This window comes from Nerophis ophidion, linkage group LG25 (genome assembly GCF_033978795.1).
Source record: "Nerophis ophidion isolate RoL-2023_Sa linkage group LG25, RoL_Noph_v1.0, whole genome shotgun sequence".
NCBI lineage: Eukaryota > Metazoa > Chordata > Actinopteri > Syngnathiformes > Syngnathidae > Nerophis > Nerophis ophidion.
The window spans coordinates 19539815-19564986 of record NC_084635.1 but is presented as its reverse complement, the minus strand read 5'-3'; the positions used below and the strand labels follow the sequence as shown (position 1 = coordinate 19564986).

Sequence of the window (25172 nt, the reverse complement as noted above, 5' to 3'; positions counted from 1 at the left end):
ACAGCAGATAACAACCATTGAAATACTTTCTATAGTTCAAGACTTACGGTCATTTAAAAACAGCACTGCACATCAAATCGGTGGGTCAGTTTTGATGTTAAAGGTCTAAAAAAATTAGGGAGAACGTCCGGCGGGTCGGACGGAAAATCGTAACGGGCCGCATCCCCAGTGTCATGACAGGGGGGTCGCAGCTTACTGCGAGGTTTGTTCTCCCAGGATGCAAACAGACTATTCCGGACAAGGCGTGACATGTTTATTACTCTAACTACTCCTACACAGCACAAATGACAGGAACCAAAACAAAAGGAAAGCGTGCCGTTCACAAAAACTTAGGACATGAAACATGAAACATGAAACTATGGACATGGAAAACCTCGCTAAACTGTGGCATGAAACAAATAGAATTTACTATGGAATCATATGAAATAAGCAAGACTTACTGTGGCAAGAAAAGAGCAATGACGCCAGGATGACTAACTGGCCAAGATAGACTTGAATAATAGTCTCTTAGTTAGAGCAGGCGCGTGTCCGAACACCAGCGGCAGGTGAAACTAATGAGTCGCCATAGTAACTAAACAAAAAAGGGAGTGCAAACAAAAACTAAAAGAGTCCAAAACTAACAAAAAAATAACAAAAACATAATCCAGACCACAGATCATGACACCCAAGTATTTTGCCCACGTCTGTTTTAAAGTGTATTTTTCATGTAATCATTGGAGTGCAGATCTCTGCCAGGCCCTACAGTATCTTCCAATAGTAAAAATATCCAGAAACCATAGGGAGCCGGATAAGCCCAACAATGTAATCAATTGTTTTTTATTCCATTTATGACATTTCCTAAATGGTAGATACTAGTCCGCTCATAACATTTTAAATCATTTATAGTGAAATGAAAGAAAAGGAGTGAACCCTCTTGTCAGTAATCTACTGTCTTTTTGTCTGTGGGTGGAGGCGGGGCCGCTGGCATTCACACACAGTAGTCGAAGCGCGTACTGTAAACGTAAGGTTAAGTCATAGAAATGATCCAGATCAACCCGTATATGTAATGACTTGTTTCTTATCCCATTTCGGACATTTCGTGAAAGGTAGATGAACATCTGTCAATTACTTTCTGAGCAACCCACAGCTGAACAAAACAAACCAAGTGAATACTCTTGTCTGTCTTCGCTAGCATTGACACAGAGAACCGTAAAGGTAAAGTAGTACAGTAGTAGAAATGATTTCAACCAGGCATAAAATCTAATCACAGTTGTTTCGTATTCGATTTCTTGAAAGTTTCACAGAAATCCGCCCATGACTTTCCTAGTTTTTTAGTTAGTTATCTACAAACCCCGTTTCCATATGAGTTGGGAAATTGTGTTAGATGTAAATATAAACGGAATACAATGATTTGCAAATCCTTTTCAACCCATATTCAGTTGAATGCACTACAAAGACAAGATATTTCATGTTCAAACTCAAACTTTATTTTTTTTGCAGATAATAATTAACTTTGAATTTCATGGCTGGAATACGTGCCAAAGTAGTTGGGAAAGGGCATGTTCACCACTGTGTTACATCACATTTTCTTTGAACAACCCTCAATAAACGTTCGGGAACTGAGGAAACTAATTGTTGAAGCTTTGAAAGTGGAATTCTTTCTCATGCTTGTTTTATGTACAGCTTCAGTCGTTCAACAGTCCGGGGTCTCCGCTGTCGTATTTTATGCTTCATAATGCGCCACACATTTTCGATGGGAGACAGGTCTGGACTGCAGGCGGGCCAGGAAAGTACCCGCACTCTTTTACTACGAAACCACGCTGTTGTAACATGTGGCTTGGCATTGTCTTGCTGAAATAAGCAGGGGCGTCCATGATAACGTTGCTTGGATAACAACATATGTTGCTCCAAAACCTTTATGGACCATTCAGCGTTAATGGAGCCTTCACAGATGTGTAAGTTACCCATGCCTTGGGCACTAATACACCCCCATACCATCACAGATCCTGGCTTTCGAACTTTGCGCCTATAACAATCCGGATGGTTATTTTCTTCTTTGTTCCGGAGGACACCACGTCCACAGTTTCCAAATATAATTTGAAATGTGGGCTTGTCAGACCACCGAACACGTTTCCACTTTGCATCAGTCTTTCTTTGATGAGCTTGGGCCCAGCGGAGCCAGCGGAGCCAGCGGCGTTCCTTGGTGTTGTTGATAAATGGGTTTTGCTTTGCATAGTAGAGTTTTAACTTGCACTTACAGATGTAGCAACCAACTGTTGTTACTGACAGTGGTTTTATGAAGTGTTACTGACCCTATGTGGTGATATCCTTTACACACTGATGTCGGTTTTTGATGCAGTACCGCCTGAGGGCTCAAAGGTCTGTAATATCATCGCTTACGTGGAGTGATTTCTCCAGATTCTCTGAACCTTTTGATGATTTACGGACCTTAGATGGTAAAATCCCTAAATTCCTTGCAATAGCTCGTTGAGAAATGTTGTTCTAAAACTGTTTGACAATTTGCTTACAAAGTGGTGACCCTTGTTTGTGAATGACTTAGCATTTCATGGAAGCTGCTTTTATACCCAATCATGGCACCCAACTGTTCCCAATTAGCCTGCACACCTGTGGAATGTTCCAAATAAGTGATGAGCATTTCTCAAATGTATCAGTATTTATTGCCACCTTTCTCAACTTCTTTGTCACGTGTTGCTGGCATCAAATTCTTAAGTCAATGATTATTTGCAAAAAAAAAAAAAAGTTTATCAGTTTGAACATCAAATATGTTGTTTTTGTAGCATACTCAACTGAATATGGGTTGAAAATTGTATGCAAATCATTGTATTCCATTTATATTTACATCTAACACAATTTCCCAACTCATATGGAAACAGGGTTTGTAGGTAGTTAAATAGCTTGCTAGTTGACCACGTCAATGATTACATGGGGTAATCACTGTAATTAGTACCAACCAATGTATGTTATCAGTGTACAAACGCTGACATGTCGTTATCATTATCATATTAGCACAAACTTGTCGGCTTCTGTTTGGGGCTTAGCTGCAAAGACGGCCTCTCATACACGTCAAGGTTGCTTTGCAGGGAAGGCAAAGAGTGGATGTCAGCTGGACTGGCCACCTCCAAAAGGGGAGTCAGCTCCGAGAAAAGACTTCCGTCTTTCGCCAGGTGGTTCTGGAACAGCACGGCCGTCAGGGTTGACAGGTACTTATCTGGCAACTAACAAAACACAATCCAGGCAACTCCAGTCAGTGAGTAAGCAGGACTTCGAACAAAGTACTGAAGTGTTCAGAAAAGATGAATTTGGGAAAGAAATGGGAAAATAGTGCCAAACCATGCCTTTTGTGACTTTTCACCTTCAGTGTATCCTTGTTTCTGGTATAGTATTGAAGAATCATCCTGACAGTGGTGATGTGAGCTGCACTAAACACCGACTTCAGGCTGCTCAATGGTACGTTAAAGTACTCCTACAACCACAAAATGTGTCAAAACATTCTTGAAACACTTGGACTTCATCAATGCATGTATTATTTGAACTATTGTTATGTACCTTAATGATGAGGGATTCATTACCGCTTGCATCCCGTGCTGTTGGCATTAAGCTGGTTAGTACTGTCTGCAAAGGTCAAATATATTAGTGAGTATAAAGTCATAGCAATATTTGAACCAAAACTGAATGATGTGTCAGTCAGTACGATTCTATGCACATAGTCTCATTCCCCTAAATAGTGTATCCATTTTCACACATCTTTGGTTACATGTGCTCTCTCCAAATAGACCATTGGCCAAATCAGGGACGATTTGAATGTAGGATTTGTTTCTCTGCTGCGCCTAAGGGGGGTTTGACCGATTCGTGGGGTCGCTAAAAAAATAATAGATTTGCATGTCTTCAGTTCTCATTTTTTCAACAAAATCAGTTAGGACCTGCTCATTGGCCTTGTGGTTAGAGTGTCCGCCCTGAGATTGGTAGGTTGTGAGTTCAAACTCCGGCCAAGTCATACCAATGACTATAATAATGGGTCCCATTACCTCCCTGCTTGTCTCAGCATCAAGGGTTGGAATTGGGGGTTAAACCACCAAATGATTCCAGAGCGCAGCCACCGATGCTGCTCACTGCTCTCCTCACCTCCCAGGGGGTGGAACAAGGGAATGGGTCAAACGCAGAGAGTAATTTCACCACACCTGGTGCGTCTGTGACTATCAGTGGTAAATTAACTTGACTTAAACATTATAATACACAGCACATTTCATATGTATGATATGAAAGTAGTTTCAACTGAATTTTACCAAAAGATATTAAACAAAATAGTTAAGCCTAACACAAGTAATGATGGTAAAATTGTTTCACATGCAAAGGTGCTCATGTGCCTGCTAATAACCAGACAATACATCCTAAATGCGAAAACAGGTGTACAGTATTTATTATCCATGTGTATTGTAAATGAAAACAGACAACTTTGCGCCGTTTCGGATCACAACATAATGACTTAATAAATGATTCATTGTGAAAGTAATATTAAGCCTATAGGCTACAAAGTGAAAGAAGTGCAAGCAGCTCAATTTGCAAACGATTGCTCTGAAAGGCCGGGCCAAAAAAGTTTGCATCCGCGCTGTGATTGGGCAGCCAAAAGATGGAGCTGGACAGTTGATTGGCGTAGATAGACTCGAAGACGATTGGCTGCCACAGAGCTGTTCCGTTTTGTGGGCGATTTTATTAGTGGAATTTTTACAATATATAAAAAAGCCACTGACGTCACCAGTGAGACATCACAGATGGAGCGAATTCCAAACGACTCTTTTGGAAGAAGTTTGTAGATTATTTTATGAATATCTACGCCATGCCTCCTCGGTTTGATTTGATATGTTCAGGACGTGTGCAGATCCCAAATACATAACAGCATGTACCGATAGGTAAGAACGGTTGGTTTTTCATGATAAGGACCTAAAATGCTTGGGGGTTGGGGGGCTAAACAGATTTCTTACTGGGCTATAACACCCCTATCCCCGGTGTAGCACGAACTCTGGGCCAAATCATGTGTGGCTCCCATACGCTACGGGGCAACTGTGGTCATTTCAGTTTGTTTGGGATGGTAGTTCGAGCAAGAAGTCATGAATAGAAGCTTTTGGGTGTAACGGATAACAACAAGTTCGGTGCTCTTTCGTGTTGTCCGTACGGTTTTAGTGTGTGTATAAATTACATCTGCAAAGGATGGATGGTTCTTGAGGTTATGGTGATCCTCAGAGGCATATACATGCTAGGATTATGCAACAATATGCTGTGATTCATTAACAGCCTTATAGTCACCAGTTATTTTGACTTAGAGAAAACCTCACACTATTTTTAAGAAACATCGGTGGCTAAAATACGTCATTCCTTTCCAGAATTCTATTGTTTCTCGGAACAAACCCAGAGTCTATGATACTGTCAAGAGAGTTGTACCAACCCAGTCCACTTCTGCAACAACGAAGGGAATGTTGGGGCACAGGGATACAACTAAATAAAAACAGCATACAGTGGAACCCGTTTATGACGATGCCCCTCAGACTGGCTGACTCACGTTGAAATAAGTTGCTGTCGACATAACCGAAATTGAAACTGACAAACAATTGGAAATCTTTCTTAGACTGGCCCTTACTTTTTAGTAATAGAAAAAATACGGTGGACTGGGACTTGATGACACAGACGTGTTCCACTGTATCTAGGTATGATATGTAACAATGTCAGTCTTACCCCAAAACATTGTAGCAAAACCTTCTTTTTGTCGAAGTTGTTCTCCCTCTCAAGATAACCAACTACAGACTCCAGCACACTAACCCGTACATTCTTGGTAACATGCAGTGATGTGTTCTGGATCTCCTCTATCGCTAGCAATACTACAACAGCTGTGTTAACTGCTTGTTCGAAGACTGTAGCCACAGATGGAGTCATCAGATGCCTGACCCTAGACCTCAGACCGTCTGCCCAGCAGCGCATCATTATGCGCGTGACCATGTCCTGGCTAACGTCGGGTTGGCAGGCTGAGGTGAGATCCACAGAACAAGTCCAGTTGAAATGCCTCATTAAGTGTTTGGCGAGGCAAAAGTTACCTTCAGTGGTTTTATTACCAGTGGTGGTGTAGTTGGTATAAGTGGCACACATTGTGCTCACCCATATGCTTGAGGGCTCATGCGCTAACAGGAAGAGAAGACCAGGGTTCGAGCAGATTGAAGAAACAAAGTTGGACTGATCGTGCTCCCAGCAGAGGGTCAATATCGCTGCATCCGGAAGGTCTATAGTCCAGGTGGAATACTGGCACTGCTCTGCAGGGTTGAATCCAGTCTCTTCTCCTCCATCGTCCCCTTCCTCGTCAGGAGTTACTCCCAAATTTGATTGGTTGGCACAGTACTTTATTAACCAAGCGTTGTCCGGGTTAGCCATCAGGTTCTGAAGGACTGTTTTGTTTGAGCAGACTTTGGAGGTAAAGTTTAGTGGGTCCTTCTCAGCACACAGAGCCAAATCGGTCATATCGACAATGATGGGACGTGTCCATTCAGAATACTTGCATATCTGAATTTTTAAAAAAGAAAAAAAGATTTAAAATATGTGAAAACCAATTGTAGTTGTCAAATAACATTTTGTTACAGAACCAAGTGATCCCAATCAAATACCCACCTTTGGTAGAACCTCAATTTCCTTGTCTACACAAACTGATGTGAGCCATCTGTTTTGGGGGTTTTGCAAAAGCTTTTCAAGCAAAGATGTCTTGCAGCAGACATTTTTCTGAAAATCAACCTGGTTATGTTGCCAACAGAATCCGACTACTGAATCGTCCACCTGCCGATCCTCCCACAAGTGGTAGTTGCACCAGTCCGAAATACGTAAAGGTTCTGGAGTCACAGTGGGTAGGATGGTCAAAGCAGTGCTGCAGTGATCCCAAAGCCAGGCATTATCCTGATTACGTACCAGGCTCTCTAGAAAAGTTCTGTTAGTGCAAACTGTCTCAGCAAAACCTGAGGGATCATTGCGAATGCACTGTGCCAAAATATCTGTTGTGATCTGCATTACATCCTGCCACTCTGAGTAGACACAAGACTGAGAAACAAGTGGATCCGGGCCAGGAGATGGTAGTGGTAGTGGTGCAGTAGTGCAGTTGGGCATGAACCTCACATTCTCTGGGTTAGAAAATAATAACATGAACAAGCCGGTGTGCACGCAGATGAGTCTTGTGAGCCTTTGACTGTCCAGGCTAATACAGAACTCTAGTAAGTGGGAATTTACTGAGACTGTTGGCTGATCGATCCAATGTCCATAAGTGCAGAACTGATCCACCAGATAGCTGTAATTTTCTGAGGAATTTGCACAGTATCCATACAGCCAACTGTTCTTCTGGTCTGACAGCAACTTTCTCATCAGTAAAGCATTATTACACACGTGCCTCACAAACTCTTTCTGTTCGTTGTCGCTGCAAAGTGAGACAAGGACAACATCTACCACTTGGCTTTCTAACCAGCTGTTGTAGTCACAAGCAAGTTGTTGGAGGTTAGAGGCTTCTCTGGCTTTTCGGTGAGGTGCAAAGCTCTTTGCAGGAAAGAGTTGCGTATCGCCAACATTGCAGTCTGATGATTTGCTAAGGAGTGGGGACACCAGTGCTTGAATGACATAGCACATATTACTCCACACTGCCTGTACCTGCTGGGCATTGAGGGTTCTGAGTGCCTGACACAAGTTGAGCACTGATGTGGACATTCTTACTCTTGAACTATAGAGGATTTCAGCACAAAGTGTGTCATTAAACACAGACAGATTTTGGCGATCGCATCGGAAGAGGGTGTTGTGGTTAGTCTCAGTGTCAGACTCGAGGACACTGCGTTGGAAAGAAGGAGGATTCTGGCACTCTGGACTCTGGTCTGCGTATGTGCACCCAGTTAGTTCTGGAGTCAGGAGGGTTTCCAGAAGAATGTCAATAATTGAGTTGGTGAAGGACCAGCTCACGTTGTGTTTCATTCCCCTAAACAAGACACATTCAACAAAGTTGCTCAATACTGTGATAATATTCACAAAATATTTCAGTGAACAATATTCTGAGAAATCTTTGACAAAGATCTACACACATGTTTAACCTGGATTATGCTTCTGCGTAATCACTACAAAAAGTCCAAAGGCATTGAAGTGAATTAATTAACTCATACTATGTTCTACATATGGTGAATGTTAATATTCATCTTGGAGAAAGCAAACCACCAAGTTTAATTAAATAGTGGTATTTCAGTTTGAGCACATAAATAGATAAGGCCCCTTAGTTTGATATTCACAGGTGGATTGGATCACTTCTCGTAGGAAAAGAGGCCCGAATTGGGACTACTGAATGCACAAGTGATAACCATATCCTTGAGAAAAGACTACCTGTCTAGCCCAACGCCAACATTTGAGTCATTACTTAAAGCAGTTCTTTTCAAGACACTTACACACAAACATTTCCTTTAAGGTCAGGATGTGCTCTCCTAATTTAGCACCCACGCCCAGAGACAGAAAGGAGGAATATAAAAACTGATGGTTTGGCTTCTTTAGTTAGGATTGCCTCATTTTCTTGACCTGACTTCCTCCAGGGAGCTGCAGTTCTGTTTAATGACGCTTGCTTGTAATAAAGCATATTTTGGTTCAGTAAAGCGTCTCTTTTGATCCAGCCACACTGCCGTGTCACCCTTCTGTCCGGACGAAGATATCAAGACCAGAAATACACTTCAGCCTCTTAATCATTTTATAGCTCTTTGTCTGAGTAGAGCGTGACATGCAATTGTCTAATGGAAAACAAGAGGGCGGTAGTTTACGAAGTGAGCAACTTGAACACTCGTCGATTGTTTAGTTTGTTAGCATCCTTGGTTGTGCATTAGTGGCAATCAAAGAGAGAGTCTGTTATTGGAACTATAACTAATCAATGTGTTGCAGCAGTCACTTGTATTGTGAATCTTGAGCCAAAATCTGAGAAGATGCAGGCAAAAGCTGAGCTGCATACCGTCTGAACGAGTTAAGAGTATTTTGAGGTAAGAGTTTTTTTAATCGGCCAATTGTTATGCTTTAAATTGCAAGCAAACATTTGATTTTATTATGTAGAAATTATTATGTAGAAAGCTGCAACGCAAATGGCGCACGACTAAACTTGAGGTGCACCATCAAGCATGGAGTGATGGTTTAATAACTTATAAACGCATGCTTACCTTAGCTAAAGCTAAATATTACTCAAATCTCATCCACCGTAATAAAAACGATCCTAAATTTTTGTTTAGTACGGTAGCATCGCTAACCCAACAAGGGACCCCCCCAGTAGCTCAACCCACTCAGCTGATGACTTTATGCAATTCTTTAGTAAGAAAATTGAAGTCATTAGAAAGGAGATTAAAGACAATGCGTCCCAGCTACAACGGGGTTCTATTAACACTGACACGATTGTATATACGGCGGATACTGCCCTCCAAAATAGTTTCTCTCGTTTTGAGGAAATAACATTAGAGGAATTGTTACAACGTGTAAATGGAATAAAACAGACAACATGTTTACTTGACCCTCTTCCTGGGAAACTGATCAAGGAGCTCTTTGTATTATTAGGTCCATCAGTGCTAAATATTATAAACTTATCACTCTCCTCGGGCACTGTTCCCCTAGCATTCAAAAAAGCGGTTATTCATCCTCTTCTTAAAAGACCTAACCTCGATCCTGACCTCATGGTAAACTACCGACCGGTGTCTCACCTTCCCTTTATTTCAAAAATCCTTGAAAAAATTGTTGCCGAGCAGTTAAATGAACACTTAGCGTCTAACAATCTATGTGAAACATTTCAATCCGGTTTCAGGGCAAATCACTCCACGGAGACAGCCCTCGCAAAAATGACTAATGATCTATTGCTAACGATGGATTCTGATGCGTCATCTATGTTGCTGCTCCTCGATCTTAGCGCTGCTTTTGATACTGTCGATCATAATATTTTATTAGAACGTATCAAAACACGAATTGGTATGTCAGACTTAGCCCTGTCTTGGTTTAACTCTTATCTTACTGATAGGATGCAGTGTGTCTCCCATAACAATGTGACCTCGGACTACGTTAAGGTAACGTGTGGAGTTCCCCAGGGTTCGGTCCTTGGCCCTGCACTCTTCAGCATCTACATGCTGCTGCTAGGTGACATCATACGCAAATACGGTATTAGCTTTCACTGTTATGCTGATGACACCCAACTCTACATGCCCCTAAAGCTGACCAACACGCCGGATTGTAGTCAGCTGGAGGCGTGTCTTAATGAAATTAAACAATGGATGTCCGCTAACTTTTTGCAACTCAACGCCAAAAAAACGGAAATGCTGATTATCGGTCCTGCTAGACACCGAACTCTATTTAATAAGACAACTCTAACATTTGACAACCAAACAATTAAACAAGGCGACACGGTAAAGAATCTGGGTATTATCTTCGACCCAACTCTCTGCTTTGAGGCACACATTAAAAGCGTTACTAAAACGGCCTTCTTTCATCTCCGTAACATCGCTAAAATTCGCTCCATTCTGTCCACTAAAGACGCTGAGATCATTATCCATGCGTTTGTTACGTCTCGCCTCGACTACTGTAACGTATTATTTTCGGGTCTCCCCATGTCTAGCATTAAAAGATTACAGTTGGTACAAAATGCGGCTGCTAAACTTTTGACAAGAACAAGAAAGTTTGATCACATTACGCCTGTACTGGCTCACCTGCACTGGCTTCCTGTGCACTTAAGATGTGACTTTAAGGTTTTACTACTTACGTATAAAATACTACACGGTCTAGCTCCATCCTATCTTGCCGATTGTATTGTACCATATGTCCCGGTAAGAAATCTGCGTTCAAAGGACTCCGGCTTATTAGTGATTCCCAAAGCCCAAAAAAAGTCTGCGGGCTATAGAGCGTTTTCCGTTCGGGCTCCAGTACTCTGGAATACCCTCCCGGTAACAGTTCGCGATGCCACCTCAGTAGAAGCATTTAAGTCTCACCTTAAAACTCATTTGTATACTCTAGCCTTTAAATAGACTCCCTTTTTAGACCAGTTGATCTGCCGTTTCTTTTCTTTTTCTTCTATGTCCCACTCTCCCTTGTGGAGGGGTCCGGTCCGATCCGGTGGCCATGTACTGCTCGCCTGTGTATCGGCTGGGGACATCTCTGCGCTGCTGATCCGCCTCCGCTTGGGATGGTTTCCTGCTGGCTCCGCTGTGAACGGGACTCTCGCTGCTGTGTTGGATCCGCTTTGGACTGGACTCTCGCGACTGTGTTGGATCCATTGTGGATTGAACTTTCACAGTATCATGTTAGACCCGCTCGACATCCATTGCTTTCCTCCTCTCTAAGGTTCTCATAGTCATCATTGTCACCGATGTCCCACTGGGTGTGAGTTTTCCTTGCCCTTGTGTGGGCCTACCGAGGATGTCGTAGTGGTTTGTGCAGCCCTTTGAGACACTAGTGATTTAGGGCTATATAAGTAAACATTGATTGATTGATTGATGATTTACAAGCCATAGCAAATGTTACTGAACCCCGTAAGATCCACCAAAAACATCTGGTCTTACTGGCTAGCATTAGTTTATAGGTAAAGAATGGTATATCTTTGTTTCCCAACCATGAGAAAGACGCAGGCAAGTGTGAAGGACAGTGTTGAGAAGAAGTGCATTATTAAATCCCCCAAAAAAGCCATTCGAGCACAGCACTGCTCGTGTGCACCGTACTCAAGCAGAATGAGTCAAACACCAGCCAAGAATGTTATAATATTATAAAAATAACCGACATTTATCCAAGAAAATATGGAAACGCTGCGGATGGTGTGTTCAATGGAGAAGCAGCAGAAAATAACGTACAAGTCTGCTCTCCAAGGTAAATGCTGTACATATTTTCATAAAATCATTGTAGTTGTTTGTAGGACATGCCATTGTATTGTTTTGTACCATTTCTATTATCTAAAAGTTTGTTTTTTCTTTTTAAAAGGCATTTTTCAATTTAACTATTTAGCAGTGGTGTGCCGTCAACATAACCAGAAATCATGATCATAATTGGAGATTTAAAAAAAAGTTCATTTATTTTCCCTAAATTTCTAAAAGTATTCATATTCTCTTCATGTCATATTATGCTCATTCCAGTGCTGTTGTTTTTAGTTTTTAGTTTGCATCCAATCAGAATTCAGCTAGCTTATGTTGCCATGCTGTACCAAATCTGCCCGAGGCCTTCAGAATCAACAATGCGGGCGTCCGTGTACTGTAAGTGATAGGGGACATAGAGTTAATAGACAGCTGTGATAGCCAATCAGATCACAAGTTGTTGACAGTAGCCAATCTAAATAGCCTGATGTTAACAAGACTGTGATTGGATATTCACCGGGACCGTTATAGGATGAATTTGAGAACACATACAGTTGATAGACAATTGCGATAGCCAATCACATCACAAGTTGTTGACTGTTGCCTATCTAACTAGCCTGATGTTAACGACACTGTGATTGGATACTCACTTGTCATTCCAAAGTGAGTATCCATTCACAAGTTTCATTTGAGCAGGAAGCGGGAAGTGTTGCGCCGTAGCCAGACGGGGAAAACAGAGAGGGAGAACAAAACGTTGATTAGGAGGCATATAAATATTTGCAAGGCCATTTTCAAGAAGGATATTAAAAAAGAAACTACATCTTGTAAGACGATGCCGGCCTTTACCAGAAGCTAGCTCAGCTGTTCTGGCCATTTCCACTCGAATAAGCCGACGACGCAGGGTACCACTGGCTTATACGGCGTTGAATAGGTGCTACAAAATTGTGAGTACCAATATTTTATTTCTTCAGTTTAAGCGGGTTTTTTGCAATTTAAATTTTGACCGTACCACATAAGATCTGTTTTAATTGCTGATGCGTTTTAATTGATTTTTAAATGCGACAGAAAATAACCCGTTTTGTACACTGTTGATGTGATTCAATACCCAGTAGGGCATACATGTGTTCCTGTATAGTGTTTCTCCAGCAATAATCATGTGAGGACATAAATGATGAAATTTTGAAAGGTAATCATTGAAGTGGGACATCACTGAAGGGCTAGGTGGGAAACGCAGGGCCCACCACTGCTATTTAGGGGTGGGGAAAGCACTGATTAAACTAATTTTAATGGGAGCGGTTGTGTTTTAGGTCAAGATCTTCGTCACAGAACCAACTTAGCTCTTAAATTGAGGTACTACTGTACAAAAATCTGACCAATCACAGACTTTAAGGTCCGCATGTTGGAGGGGAATGTCGAGCTACAGGAGCAGGCCGATGTAGAGCAACCCACTCCAACTCACTTCTCCAAAGTGGGCTGGCTCAGGGTGGAGGACAGAGTAAAACAACTTGCACTGAGCCTAGTCTATAAAATCCGCTACACCTCCCTGATACCGAAGTACATGTCAAAGTACTTCCATAATTTAAATGACTGCCATAACCACACCAGGGGGAGCTCCACAAACCACGTTAAACCCAGATTCCGATCCAACTAAGGTCTTAACTCATTGTCGTTCTATGCCACATGAATGTAGAATGCACTCCCAACAGGTGTAAAAGTGAGTGCATCTCTATATTCCTTCAAAACCGCTCTAAAACAACACCTCCAGACAATTTCAACCCTTTACTAATACCCTCCTCCATTCACATCCCATCTCCCCGGATTGTAAATAACCTAATGTAAATAATCAAATGTACTTCTAATGTATTTACTTGTTCTTATGCTGTCTGAACTCACTATGTTCTCTGCTGGCTGTACATATCCTACTAAGTAAGACCTACACTGTTTCAATGTCCATTTCTCTGTTGATGCAATTGTTGATGACTGAAGTACTGTAATCAACCAAAGCTCCTCATCCCACCCCCCGGATTGTGAATAATCAAATCTATATACTATGATGATTAACCTGTGTGATGAGTGTATTATGCTGATAGTATATATTTGTACCACGAATTGATTAACGTGGACTCTGACTTAAACAAGTTGAAAAACTTATTCGAGTGTTACCATTTAGTGGTCAATTGTACAGAATATGTACTGAACTGTGCAATCTACTAATAAAAGTATCAATCAGTCAATCATTCAAAAAAAAGCATAAATCAGGCTTGTTGTTTTTGCAAAAGACAATATGTTACATTGAAATTCAGGAGATTGTTGACGTTCTTACCACATTATGAGCTGCTTCAGATCTCCTAAAATGGGGGGTGAAGAAAAGACGATCAAAAACATAGGAGTGAAAATATTGCCGACTGACATAACGTTACCTTGCTCACAGCTTTCTCTCTCGATAAGTGACGGGATTTTTATCCCAAACTGCAAAGCTATTTGCACATAGTCCGTGGGCACTTGGATCAACGTGGCCGCCATGTTGACTATGTAGGTGACAGCTGCATCTGCCACAGCACTCAATGTTGTCACCAAAGTCCCGAAAAGAGGTAACTTTGTCAGAATGGTTAAAAATGTCTGCGGAAAGCCACTCTTTGTTGAAGTTGCGCGGTCCTCCGCCCCGAGGTAGGCATTCCCCGGACCGTTACGTTGTGTATGGCCTCCATCACTCAGAGGGGTGCAAGTGTGAGATCTTAGGGACGACAGGAAGAACAGCAGTGGTTTTCCCAACTCGAGACTAACGGTCTTGGTGATTTCTGCTTCCGCTCCGCAGTCCTTCCGCTCCGATAGAATGCAGACGAAGGTTCGGGGAAGCTCCTCGATAAACCCTTCTCTGAGTAACGGTTTGAAGACGGCGAAGAAGTCGGTCGAAACATGGTCATGTGCATTCAAACCCATGGAGGAAGAGTCAATACTGCGAGTATTTTTTCTGTTTTCAGCAGACAATGAGTGAATCTCATTAATGGCTGATTGGATGTCTGATTCTGAACTATCAATCTTTCTTTGGGTTAGTTTAGGTTGCGAGCTCACTTGATTGCCATGACTCAAAAGCCCTGTGGACAGAAAAGGAAGCATTCATATAATGTACATTTACATTAATAACATTAATAATTGCTGATAAATATATGTTTTTTTAACAAAACCCAAAACCAGTGAAGTTGGCACATTGTGTAAATCCTAAATAAAAACAGAAAACATCCATCCATCTTCTTCCGCTTATACGAGGTCGGGTCACGGGGGCAGCAGCCTATGCAGGGAATCCCAGACTTCCCTCTACCCAACCACTTCGTCCAGCTCATCTATGGGGGATCCCGAGGCGTTCCCAGGTCAGCCGGGAGACATAGTCCTCCCAACGTGTCCTGGGTCTTCCCCAAGGCCTCCTACCAGTCGGACGTGCCCGAAAAATCTCCCTAGGGAGGCGTTCAGGTGGTATCCTGACCAGATGCCCGAACCACCTCATCTGGCTCCTCTCGATGTGGAGGAGCAGCGGCTTTACTATGAGCTCCTCCCGGATGAAAAAGCTTCTCACCCTATCTCTAAGGGAGAGCCCCGCCACTCGGCGGAGGAAACTCATTTCGGCCGTTTTTCTTAGCACACTATTATAATTTTTACCAATCTTACAAATACATATTTTTTAACAAATATACTAAAATACTTTGAACTTAGATGCTTTTTGTCAGGCAATGAATTTGAATATAATGCAAAGATTATTTAATTTCAGGAGTTTAATTTTGAACAGTTAAAAACAGTTTTGAAATACCGAAATGTTTGAATATTTTTCACATTTTATGAGATGTTGAAATTGAGGTTTTCATCATCCCTTGTGTGGTGTATTAATGTGCATGCTGACTCAGCGTTGTTTGTCCTGACTGACTTGCCTTTGCATCTGTAGCATGCCTGTTGTTTTGAAGGCGAGCGCCGTCTTTGCCTCTCCTTTACCTTGTGAACAGCTGAGGTGACGTCATCACCCTTTCTCAACTGCTGTGCGTCGCGGTGGGCCGTCTCCAAGTTGACAGCCAGCTTCACAGCTCTTGCAAAAGTCAGTCTGTCCTCCGAGAGCAACTTGCGTGTTGACATGCCTCAGAACTGACCCCGCTGACAAAGCCATCACGCAGAGCCTCATCTAGTCTGTCACCAAAATCACACTTTGCAGCTAGTTGACGCAGCTCAGCGGCATATTCCGTAACCGTCTGGTTGCTTTTCTGAACACACTTGCTGTACCTGAAGCGTTCGGCAATAACCAACGACTTTGGCTCATAATAGTCTTTCAGAGTGTCCACAATCTGGTCAAATGTTTTGTTTTTGGGCAAATCCGGCTGAACCAAATTGCGAAGAAGTCCATATGTCACTGCTCCCACTGAACTCAACAACAATGGGACCCTCTTTTCATCATCGACATCATGGGCTTCAAACAGCAACTCCATGCGCTCAATGTAGGCACTGTTCACAAGGTAAAGGAGAGGCAAAGATGGCGCTCGCCTTCAAAACAACAGGCTACAGATGCAAAGGCAAGTCAGTCAGGACAAACAACGCTGAGTCAGCATGCACATTAATACACCACACCTTGCTTGTGGTTCTCAAACTTTTTTTTCACCACTGGCATGCCAAGTTCCAACATTAAACTACAGTAGCATAGTAGAACTACACATCATTTGAAAACAAGGCGGATGTTTTATTTCACAACTGTTTTTGGCCACTGTCACATTACACACAGTTTGAACAGTAACACTGTTTGAATATTTATTTAGGTGATTCTTCAGCGTACCTCTAGATGGAGCCCGCGTACCACAGTTTGAGAATCACTGCCCTAAGCTAATCATAAGAGTCAGAAATTAAAACAACTAAAATAAATCCACCTTTCAAAGATTTTCTCATTTATTAATTGTGCGAAGCCATAAAGCAGAGGGCGACCATACTTTCTCCTGAAGATGGCCATGTAGAGTAAAAGATGCTTGGGGGCCATCTTGCATTGTGGTACATGTACCACTGGTGGTACGTGGGGCCCTATCTAGTGGTACGCCAAAGAATCACTTGATTAAAGGACAGTTTTTTATTTTCCTTTCTTCAAACAAAAGTGTTAGTGTTCAAACGGTGTCTAATGTTACAGTGGCCATAACTATGAAATATACTTACATTTTAAAAAGCTCCATTGTTTTTATTGAATACTTTGGCCTACTATGCTACTGTGTTTTAATGTTTGGTTAATATGGTGGTATTTGGAGAAACAGTTTTATTCTGAGGTGGTTACCCATGCCTTGGGCACTAAAAGGTACAGATGCTGGCTTTTGAACTTTGTGTAGATAACAGTCTGGATGGTTCGTTTCCCCTTTGGTCCGGGTGACATGATGTCGAATATTTCCAAAAACAATATGAAATGTGGACTCGTCAGACCACAGGACACTTTTACACTTTGCATAAGACCATCTTAGATGATCTCGGGCCCAGAGAAGCCGGCGGCGTTTCTGGATGTTGTTGATAAATGGCTTTCGTTTTGCATAGTAGAGCTTTAACTTACACTAACAGATGTAGCGACAAACTGTATTTAGTGACAGTGGTGTTCAGTGGATATCACCACAGCCCCTGTGGGAATATCCTTTAGAGACTGATGTTGGTTTTTGATACAGTGCCGTCTGAGGGATCGAAGGTCACGGTCATTCAATGTTGGTTTCCGGCCAAGCCACTTACGTGGAGTGATTTCTCCAGATTATCTAAACCTTTTGATGATATTATGGACCGTAGATGTTGAAATCCCTAAATTTCTTGCAATTGCACTTTGAGAAACATTGTTCTTAAACTGTTTGACTATTTGCTCACGCAGTTGTGGACAAAAGGGTGTACCTCCCCCCATCATTTCTTGTGAAAGACTGAGGATTCTTTGGGAAGCTGTTTTTATACCCAATCATGGCACCCACCTGTTCCCAATTAGCCTGCAACACCTGTGGGATGTTCCTAATAAATGTTTGATGAGCATTCCTCAACTTTATCAGTATTCATTGCCACCTTTCCCAACTTCTTTGTCACGTGTTGCTGGCATCAAAGTCTAAAGTTAGTGATTATTTGCAAAAAAAAAAAAAAAATGTATGAGTTTGAACATCAAATATCTTGTCTTTGTAGCACATTCAACTGAATATGGGTTGAAAAGGATTTGCAAATCATTGCACTCCGTTTATATTTACATCTAACACAATTTCCCAACTCATATGGAAACGGGGTTTGTAATATACAATAAGATATCTCATTATCAACCCACAGGGAATATTATATTTAATTAGCTTCACAGGAAAAAAGTTTAAGTGCATATAAACATTTTTGATTAATTTTTTAGCGCAATTTTTTAAATACAATTCAGTCCTAATATCCAACTTTTTTATGTTTGTATTTTTTCCCCCTTGTATTATACCAATTGACAACTGTGACATAATTTGATTAGAAGGCCTTTAACAGGTAAAATTTGTGTGATTAATTAGTGTGATTTAAAATTAATGTGACTAATCACAAAAAAATAATAATCATGTATATAAGCAGATTATTCATGCAATTTATTTTGACCCTACGTGCTCCTTTATCTTAACCGTGGATTGTTAAAAATAAAATTAAAAAGCTATAAGTTATTATACAATCATGTCATACATTTGTCAGTGAAAAGATGACTTTTGTTTTGCTCGCTGGCAAATTTCATTTCCAAATAAACCCTGACTGCACCCAAGATAAAACTGTTACCAAGTTTTGAACAAATAAACGACGTTTATTAAAGGTTCTGGCAATAAAATTCCATTTGTGTCACAACATTGAGGTCTTTTTATATATAAGTTAATTTAAACAATACAAGTGAATATTGTGATTAATTAGATTAGAACAGGGGTGTCCAAACTTTTTCCACTGAGGGCCGCACACTGAAAAATCAAAGCAAGCGGGGGCCATTTTCATATTATTTATTTTAAAAACCAATACAATATATGTATAAAATATATACATTTAGGCCTCCACTCAGTTATGATCCCGGGGACCCCAAAGGGTTTTGGTTAAAAAAAAAACATTTAAAATGTGTCATTATTCAGTATTATTATTTTCATTATTATTCAAGTTTTAAATCTCTAGATTAACATTAAAAAAAAAAAAGAAAAAACACAAAATATGCAACATTTTCACCCAATAATTTTTTAGGTGGAATATTTGAGATTATATAATACTTGGAGCCTTAATTTGGGATTTTGATTCATTATTATTTTTTGAGCTATGACACTTAAAAACAAATCACACTAAAATAATTGGGGATCCAAAAGTGTCCTACTCATTAAAGTATTAAAAATAAATTATACTTATATTATATTTACTGTTTACTTTTAGCACAATAATCTTGAGATCAACTTCAGATATATCCGTCAATTTTAAGTTTTATTGCTCTTTATGTTTTGTTTGTTTTAGGCCCTTCTTTAAAAAAAAAAACAGCTCGGTTTTTTATATGGCAAAACACAAAATATGCAACATTTTCCCCAAAAAATATTTCAAAGTGGAATATTTAATGTCACGTAATCGGAGCCTTGAATAGGTCAATAATTCAAAATGACATTGATTTGGATTCATTATTATTTTTTAAGGAAAGAAACAGCCTGCATGGCAGCTTTGTGTTATAAGAATAAGCATTACAACACTTTCTTGTTACATTTCACCCGTTTGCTCTTTTATTCCACTTTTTAATTTTTTTCAATTGTAATCCAAAAATGTGCCGTGGGGGCGCTAAAAAATGGCCCCCAAGCCGCACTTTGGACACCCCTGGATAATTAGAATGTTCAACGTTTGACAGGAATATTTCAAATGTTTGTTATATTGTATTTGTATTATATATATATATATATATATATATATATATATATATATATATATATATATATATATATATATATATAACATACAATATATATATATATATAAGAAATGGCCAAAAATACATCTATAATTTACTGGAAAAGGACTAGAACATGGGTGTCAAACTCTGGCCCCCGTTTAATTTCATTTGGCCCTTGAGGCAATATCAAATTAACATTAGAGCTGGCCCGCCGGTAACACCACATTCACCGCTAATACTCATAATTGCCAACCCTCCCGATTTTCCCAGGAGACTCCCGAAGTTTAGTGTCCTTCCTGAAAATCTCCCTTGGCAACCATTCTCCCGATTTCCACCCGGACAACAATATTGGGAGCGTGCCTTAAAGGCACTGCCTTTAGCGTCCTCTACAACATGTCGTCACGTCCTCTTTTCCTCCATATAAAAAGCGTGCTGGCCAAGTCACATAATATATGCGGCTTTCACAAACACATACTTGGTCAACAGCCATACAGGTCACACTAAGGCTGGGCGTATAAAAAACTTTAACATTGTTACAAATATGCGCCACACTGTGAACCCACACCAAACAAGAATGACAAAACACATTTCTGGAGAACGCCCGCACCGTAACACAACATAACAAATACCCAGAACCCCTTGCAGCACTAACTCTTCCGGAACGCTACAATATACACCCCCGCTACTACCAAACCCTGCCCACCTCATTTTTATTTTATTTCTGAATTTGTTAGCCTGTGGAAAAAGTTAATGTTGATATTTACCTCAGAAGGCTGCAAATAGAAAAGAGGCATTCATTTTTTTTTTTTGATTACATTTGATTTAATATACCACTAATGTTTTTTGAAAGTTGTTTTTGCAATATTAGGTTATATAAACTCTGCCTCTTCCATGGGAGGAAGCCCAAATACCTGGAGGGAACCCACACAGTCCTGAGGAGAACATGCAAACTCCACACAGAAATATCTCGAGCCCGGGATTGAACCCAGGATTACTCAGGACCTTCGTATTGTGAGGCAGATGCACTAACCCCTGTCCCACCGTGCTGCCCTATTAAAGCCTTGCTTGTTCAATATTCATTGCAAAACTTGTCTGGGTCCCTATTAAAAGGTTAATTTGTTCAACCTTGGCCTGCGGCTTAGTTCAATTTTAAATTTTGGCCCACTCTGTATTTGAGTTTGACACCCCTGGACTAGAAAGTCATTTATTGGTGTATTCCTGGTAGAATGAGACAAAAGTAGATCGTACTTACCTAACAGGATGTATACGCAGACAGTCCTCATTGTTTGAAATTAATCAATGACAAGAACAACTTTTTAAAAAACTAAATAATAAATAAAAAGGAAAGGATGTGTCTACTTTGAAGTATGAAATGTTCATTTGTAGTAGAAGGTCCAGGTTCGAACATCTCTTGATCTGGACTGACTTCGTAACTCCACACCTGCTCCAAGAGCTGTGTAATTAACACAGCCCCAGCTCGTTGGGTGTGGAAAGCCGACGGAATTTGGCAAATACGACTTGTGAATTATTGACGAGCCATCTTGATGAAGACCTAGCGCCTGAAATCCGAATCCTGCCAGAAGATACCAGGCCGGCTGCCAGCAGGATTGACGTGATATCGACCTTCGACCTAAAGAACATGACTGTATCAGAATAATGATGGGCGGGGCGATGCAAGTAATAGCTCCCACTGTCGGATCGATAATGAAAATCGATACTGAAAATACTTAAGTTTTCTTCGGTTGATTTTGAAAATCTGTGTTTTGATCTTGTGATTGTGTATATGGTTAAGTTGTTTTTGTTAATAATAATGTTATTGAATGAGAACCAATTGGTAGTTCTTATTTTGTTCAAGTCATGTAAGTATGGGGTGCCGAGTGCAAAAGTTTAGTGACTTTTGTCACACTTTTGTAGCAGATATTTCTGATTTAACTCACTTTTCTCAGATTTGTGAAGTGAATTATATTTACATAGCGCTTTTCTCTAAATATTCAATGCGCTTTACATCGTGAAACCCATTGTTTACATCAGGGGTCCCCAAACTACGGCTGGCGAGCCAAATGCAGTCCACCAGTGTCCAAAATCCGGCCTGCGGGAAATCTCAAGTTTTTTATTTGTCTGACCGCTTCTATGTTAGCTATCTCTCTTTGTTTATAATTTCTATTTAATGTTGCCCTTTTTTGCTGCAGCGGTTGCATATAAAGTTATATTGTGCATCAGGGCTGTTCAACTAGTTTGAGCTCAGGGGCCGCATGGAAGGAAATCTGTGCAAACGAATGCCGGTCTATTAAAATCGTAGCATTAAAACTAAAAAATAAACACAACTTCAGATTGCTTACTTTGGCCAAAAATAGAACAAACACATTCTGAAAATATGACAATAAAAGTATAGAAAAAAATACCCGGCCGCGGTAAAGCTTAAATCACTGGTCTACCAAACTGCAGCCTGCCAGCTCCCAAAATCCAGCCCGTGGGAAGTCTCAAGGTTTTTTTTTTAATCATTTGTCCTTTCTAATCTATTTTCTACCACTTGTTACTCTCAGGATCTCCTAGCCGCTAGTGTGTGTGTATATATGTATATTTTTTTGCGTATAAATAAATATATATATATATATACACACACATATATATCCATGCATATATATATATACACACATATATATATGCATATATTGTATATAAACATATATATATACACACAAATATATATGCATATATATATATATATATACATACATGTGTGTGTATATATATATATATATATATATACATATATACATATGTATATATGCATAGATATATACACGTGTGTATATATATACACACACATATACATGCATATATACACATATATATGCATATATATATTGTATATAAACATATATATACACACACACACACATATATATATATGCATGGATACATATGTGTGTATATATATATACAGGACTGTCTCAGAAAATCTGAATGTTTATTTTCTAAACATGAAAATGTCATACATTCTGGATTCATTACACATCAACTGAAATATTGCAAGCCTTTTATTATTTTAATATTGTTTATTATGGCATACAGCTTAAGAAAACTCAAAAATCCATCTAAAAAAATGTGAATATTTCCTCAGACCAAGTAAAACAGCTGTATGCCATAATCAGCAATATTAAAAACAATAAAAGGCTTGCAATATTTCAGTTGATGTGTATTGAACCCAGAATGTATGACATTTTCATGTTTATAGTTGAATTACAGAAAATAAAGAACTTTATCACAATATTCTAATTTTCTGAGACAGTCCTGTATACATACACACACACATATACATCAATCAATCAATCAATGTTTACTTATATAGCCCTAAATCACTAGTGTCTCAAAGGGCTGCACAAACCACCACGACATCCTCGGTAGGCCCACATAAGGGCAAGGAAAACTCACACCCAGTGGGACATCGGTGACAATAATGACCCAGTGGGATGTCGGTGACAATGATGACTATGAGAACCTTAGAGAGGAGGAAAGCAATGGATGTCGAGCGGGTCCAACACGATACCGTGAAAGTTCAATCCACAATGGATCCAACACAGTCGCGAGAGTCCAGTCCAAAGCGGATCCAACACAGCAGCGAGAGTCCCGTTCACAGCGGAGCCAGCAGGAAACCATCCCAAGCGGAGGCGGATCAGCATCGCAGAGATGTCCCCAGCCGATACACAGGCAAGCAGTACATGGCCACCGGATCGGACCGGACCCCCTCCACAAGGGAGAGTGGGACATAGAAGAAAAAGAAAAGAAACGGCAGATCAACTGGTCTAAAAAGGGAGTCTATTTAAAGGCTAGAGTATACAAATGAGTTTTAATGACATGCATATATATATATATATATATATATATATATATACACACACACATATATGTGTGTGTATGTATGCATATATAGATTTTAGTGTGTATATATATATACATACTTGTATGCATAGACAGACAGACAGACAGACAGACAGACAGACAGACAGACAGACACACACACACACCAACATTTTTTTTTAACCTATTGCTGCCCTCTGAGTCAAAAAGTTTGGGGACCCTTGCTCAACGTCTTTAAGCTACATTTAAAACCAGTGTGGGTCCTACCCAAGCACACAACAGCAGTGACAAGAATGCCGTAAGCAGGGATCGAACCTGGAATCCTTAAGTTGCTGGCACGGGCACTTTACCAACTGGAGCTCAGTTTTGTAACATTTAAGTTTAAATGAAATGTTGATTGTAAGTATTTAAATAGAATGTTAACTCTAAATTCAAACCTAAATGTTGAAACTAAATGTTTATTCCATTTGCCCGTATTGGTTGGGACCTGCTGGGTCTCGTCTCCGTGTCCAATGTGCATGGTATTCTGTGGTGTTGGTACTTACGCACATACATACATATTGTACATCCACTGAACAAACATACATACACGCATATTTTACATACACAAGCACATATGCATACATACACTCATGCATACAGTGGGGAAAAGTATTTAGTCAGCCACCGATTTTGCAAGTTGTCCCATTTAAAATGACAGAGGTCTGTAATTTTCATCATAGGTTCACTTCAACTGTGAGAGACAGAATGTGAAAAAAAAATCCAGGAATTCACATTGTAGGAATTTTAAATAATTTATTTGTAAATTATGGTGGAAAAATAAGTATTTGGTCACTTCAAACAAGGGAGATATCTGGCTCTCACAGACCTGTAACTTCTTATTTAAGAAGCTCTTCTGTCCTCCACTCGTTACCTGTATTAATGGAACCTGTTTGAACTCATTATCTGTAAAAAGGACACCTGTCCACAGCCTCAAACAGTCAGACTCCAAACTCCACTATGGCCAAGACCAAAGAGATGTCGGAGGACACCAGGAAAACAATTGTAGACCTGCACCAGACTGGGAAGAATATATCTTCAATAGGCAAGCAGCTTGGTGTGAAAAAATCAACTGTGGGAACAATTATCAAAAAATGGAAGACATACAAGACCACTGATAATCTCCTTCGATCTGGGGCTCCACACAAGATCTCATCCTGTGGGGTCAAAATGATCATGAGAACGGTGAGCAAAAATCCCAGAACCACACGGGAGGACCTGGTGAATGACCTGCAGATAGCTGGAACCAAAGTAACAAAGGTTACCATCAGTAACACACTACGCCGACAGGGAATCAAACCCTGCAATGCCAGACGTGTCCCCCTGCTTAAGCCAGTACATGTCCAGGCCCGTCTGAAGTTTGCCAGAGAGCATATGGATGATACAGCAGAGGATTGGGAGAATGTCATGTGGTCAGATGAAACCAAAATAGAACATTTTGGTATAAACTCAACTTGTCGTGTTTGGAGGAAGAAGAATACTGAGTTGCATCCTAAGAACACCATACCTACTGTGAAGCATGGGAGTGGAAACATCAT

The 25172-nt window shown here is 40.4% G+C and overlaps 1 protein-coding gene across 1 annotated transcript in view; it reads right to left on the bottom strand.

Moving 5' to 3' along the window:
• Positions 1–21277, bottom strand: part of strc1 (stereocilin 1) — a 71860-nt gene extending 50583 nt beyond the window's left edge. The window contains exons 1-8 of the mRNA XM_061887291.1: positions 20987–21277; positions 14267–14941; positions 14170–14194; positions 6649–7984; positions 5728–6543; positions 3547–3612; positions 3353–3463; positions 3061–3215 (exon numbers count right to left, since the gene is read on the bottom strand). Of these exons, the coding sequence (XP_061743275.1) occupies positions 3061–3215; positions 3353–3463; positions 3547–3612; positions 5728–6543; positions 6649–7984; positions 14170–14194; positions 14267–14941; positions 20987–21017 (3215 nt within the window). The 5' untranslated portion in view covers positions 21018–21277. The remainder of the gene's footprint in view (positions 1–3060; positions 3216–3352; positions 3464–3546; positions 3613–5727; positions 6544–6648; positions 7985–14169; positions 14195–14266; positions 14942–20986) is intronic.
• Between the last annotated feature and the right edge of the window lie 3895 nt (positions 21278–25172).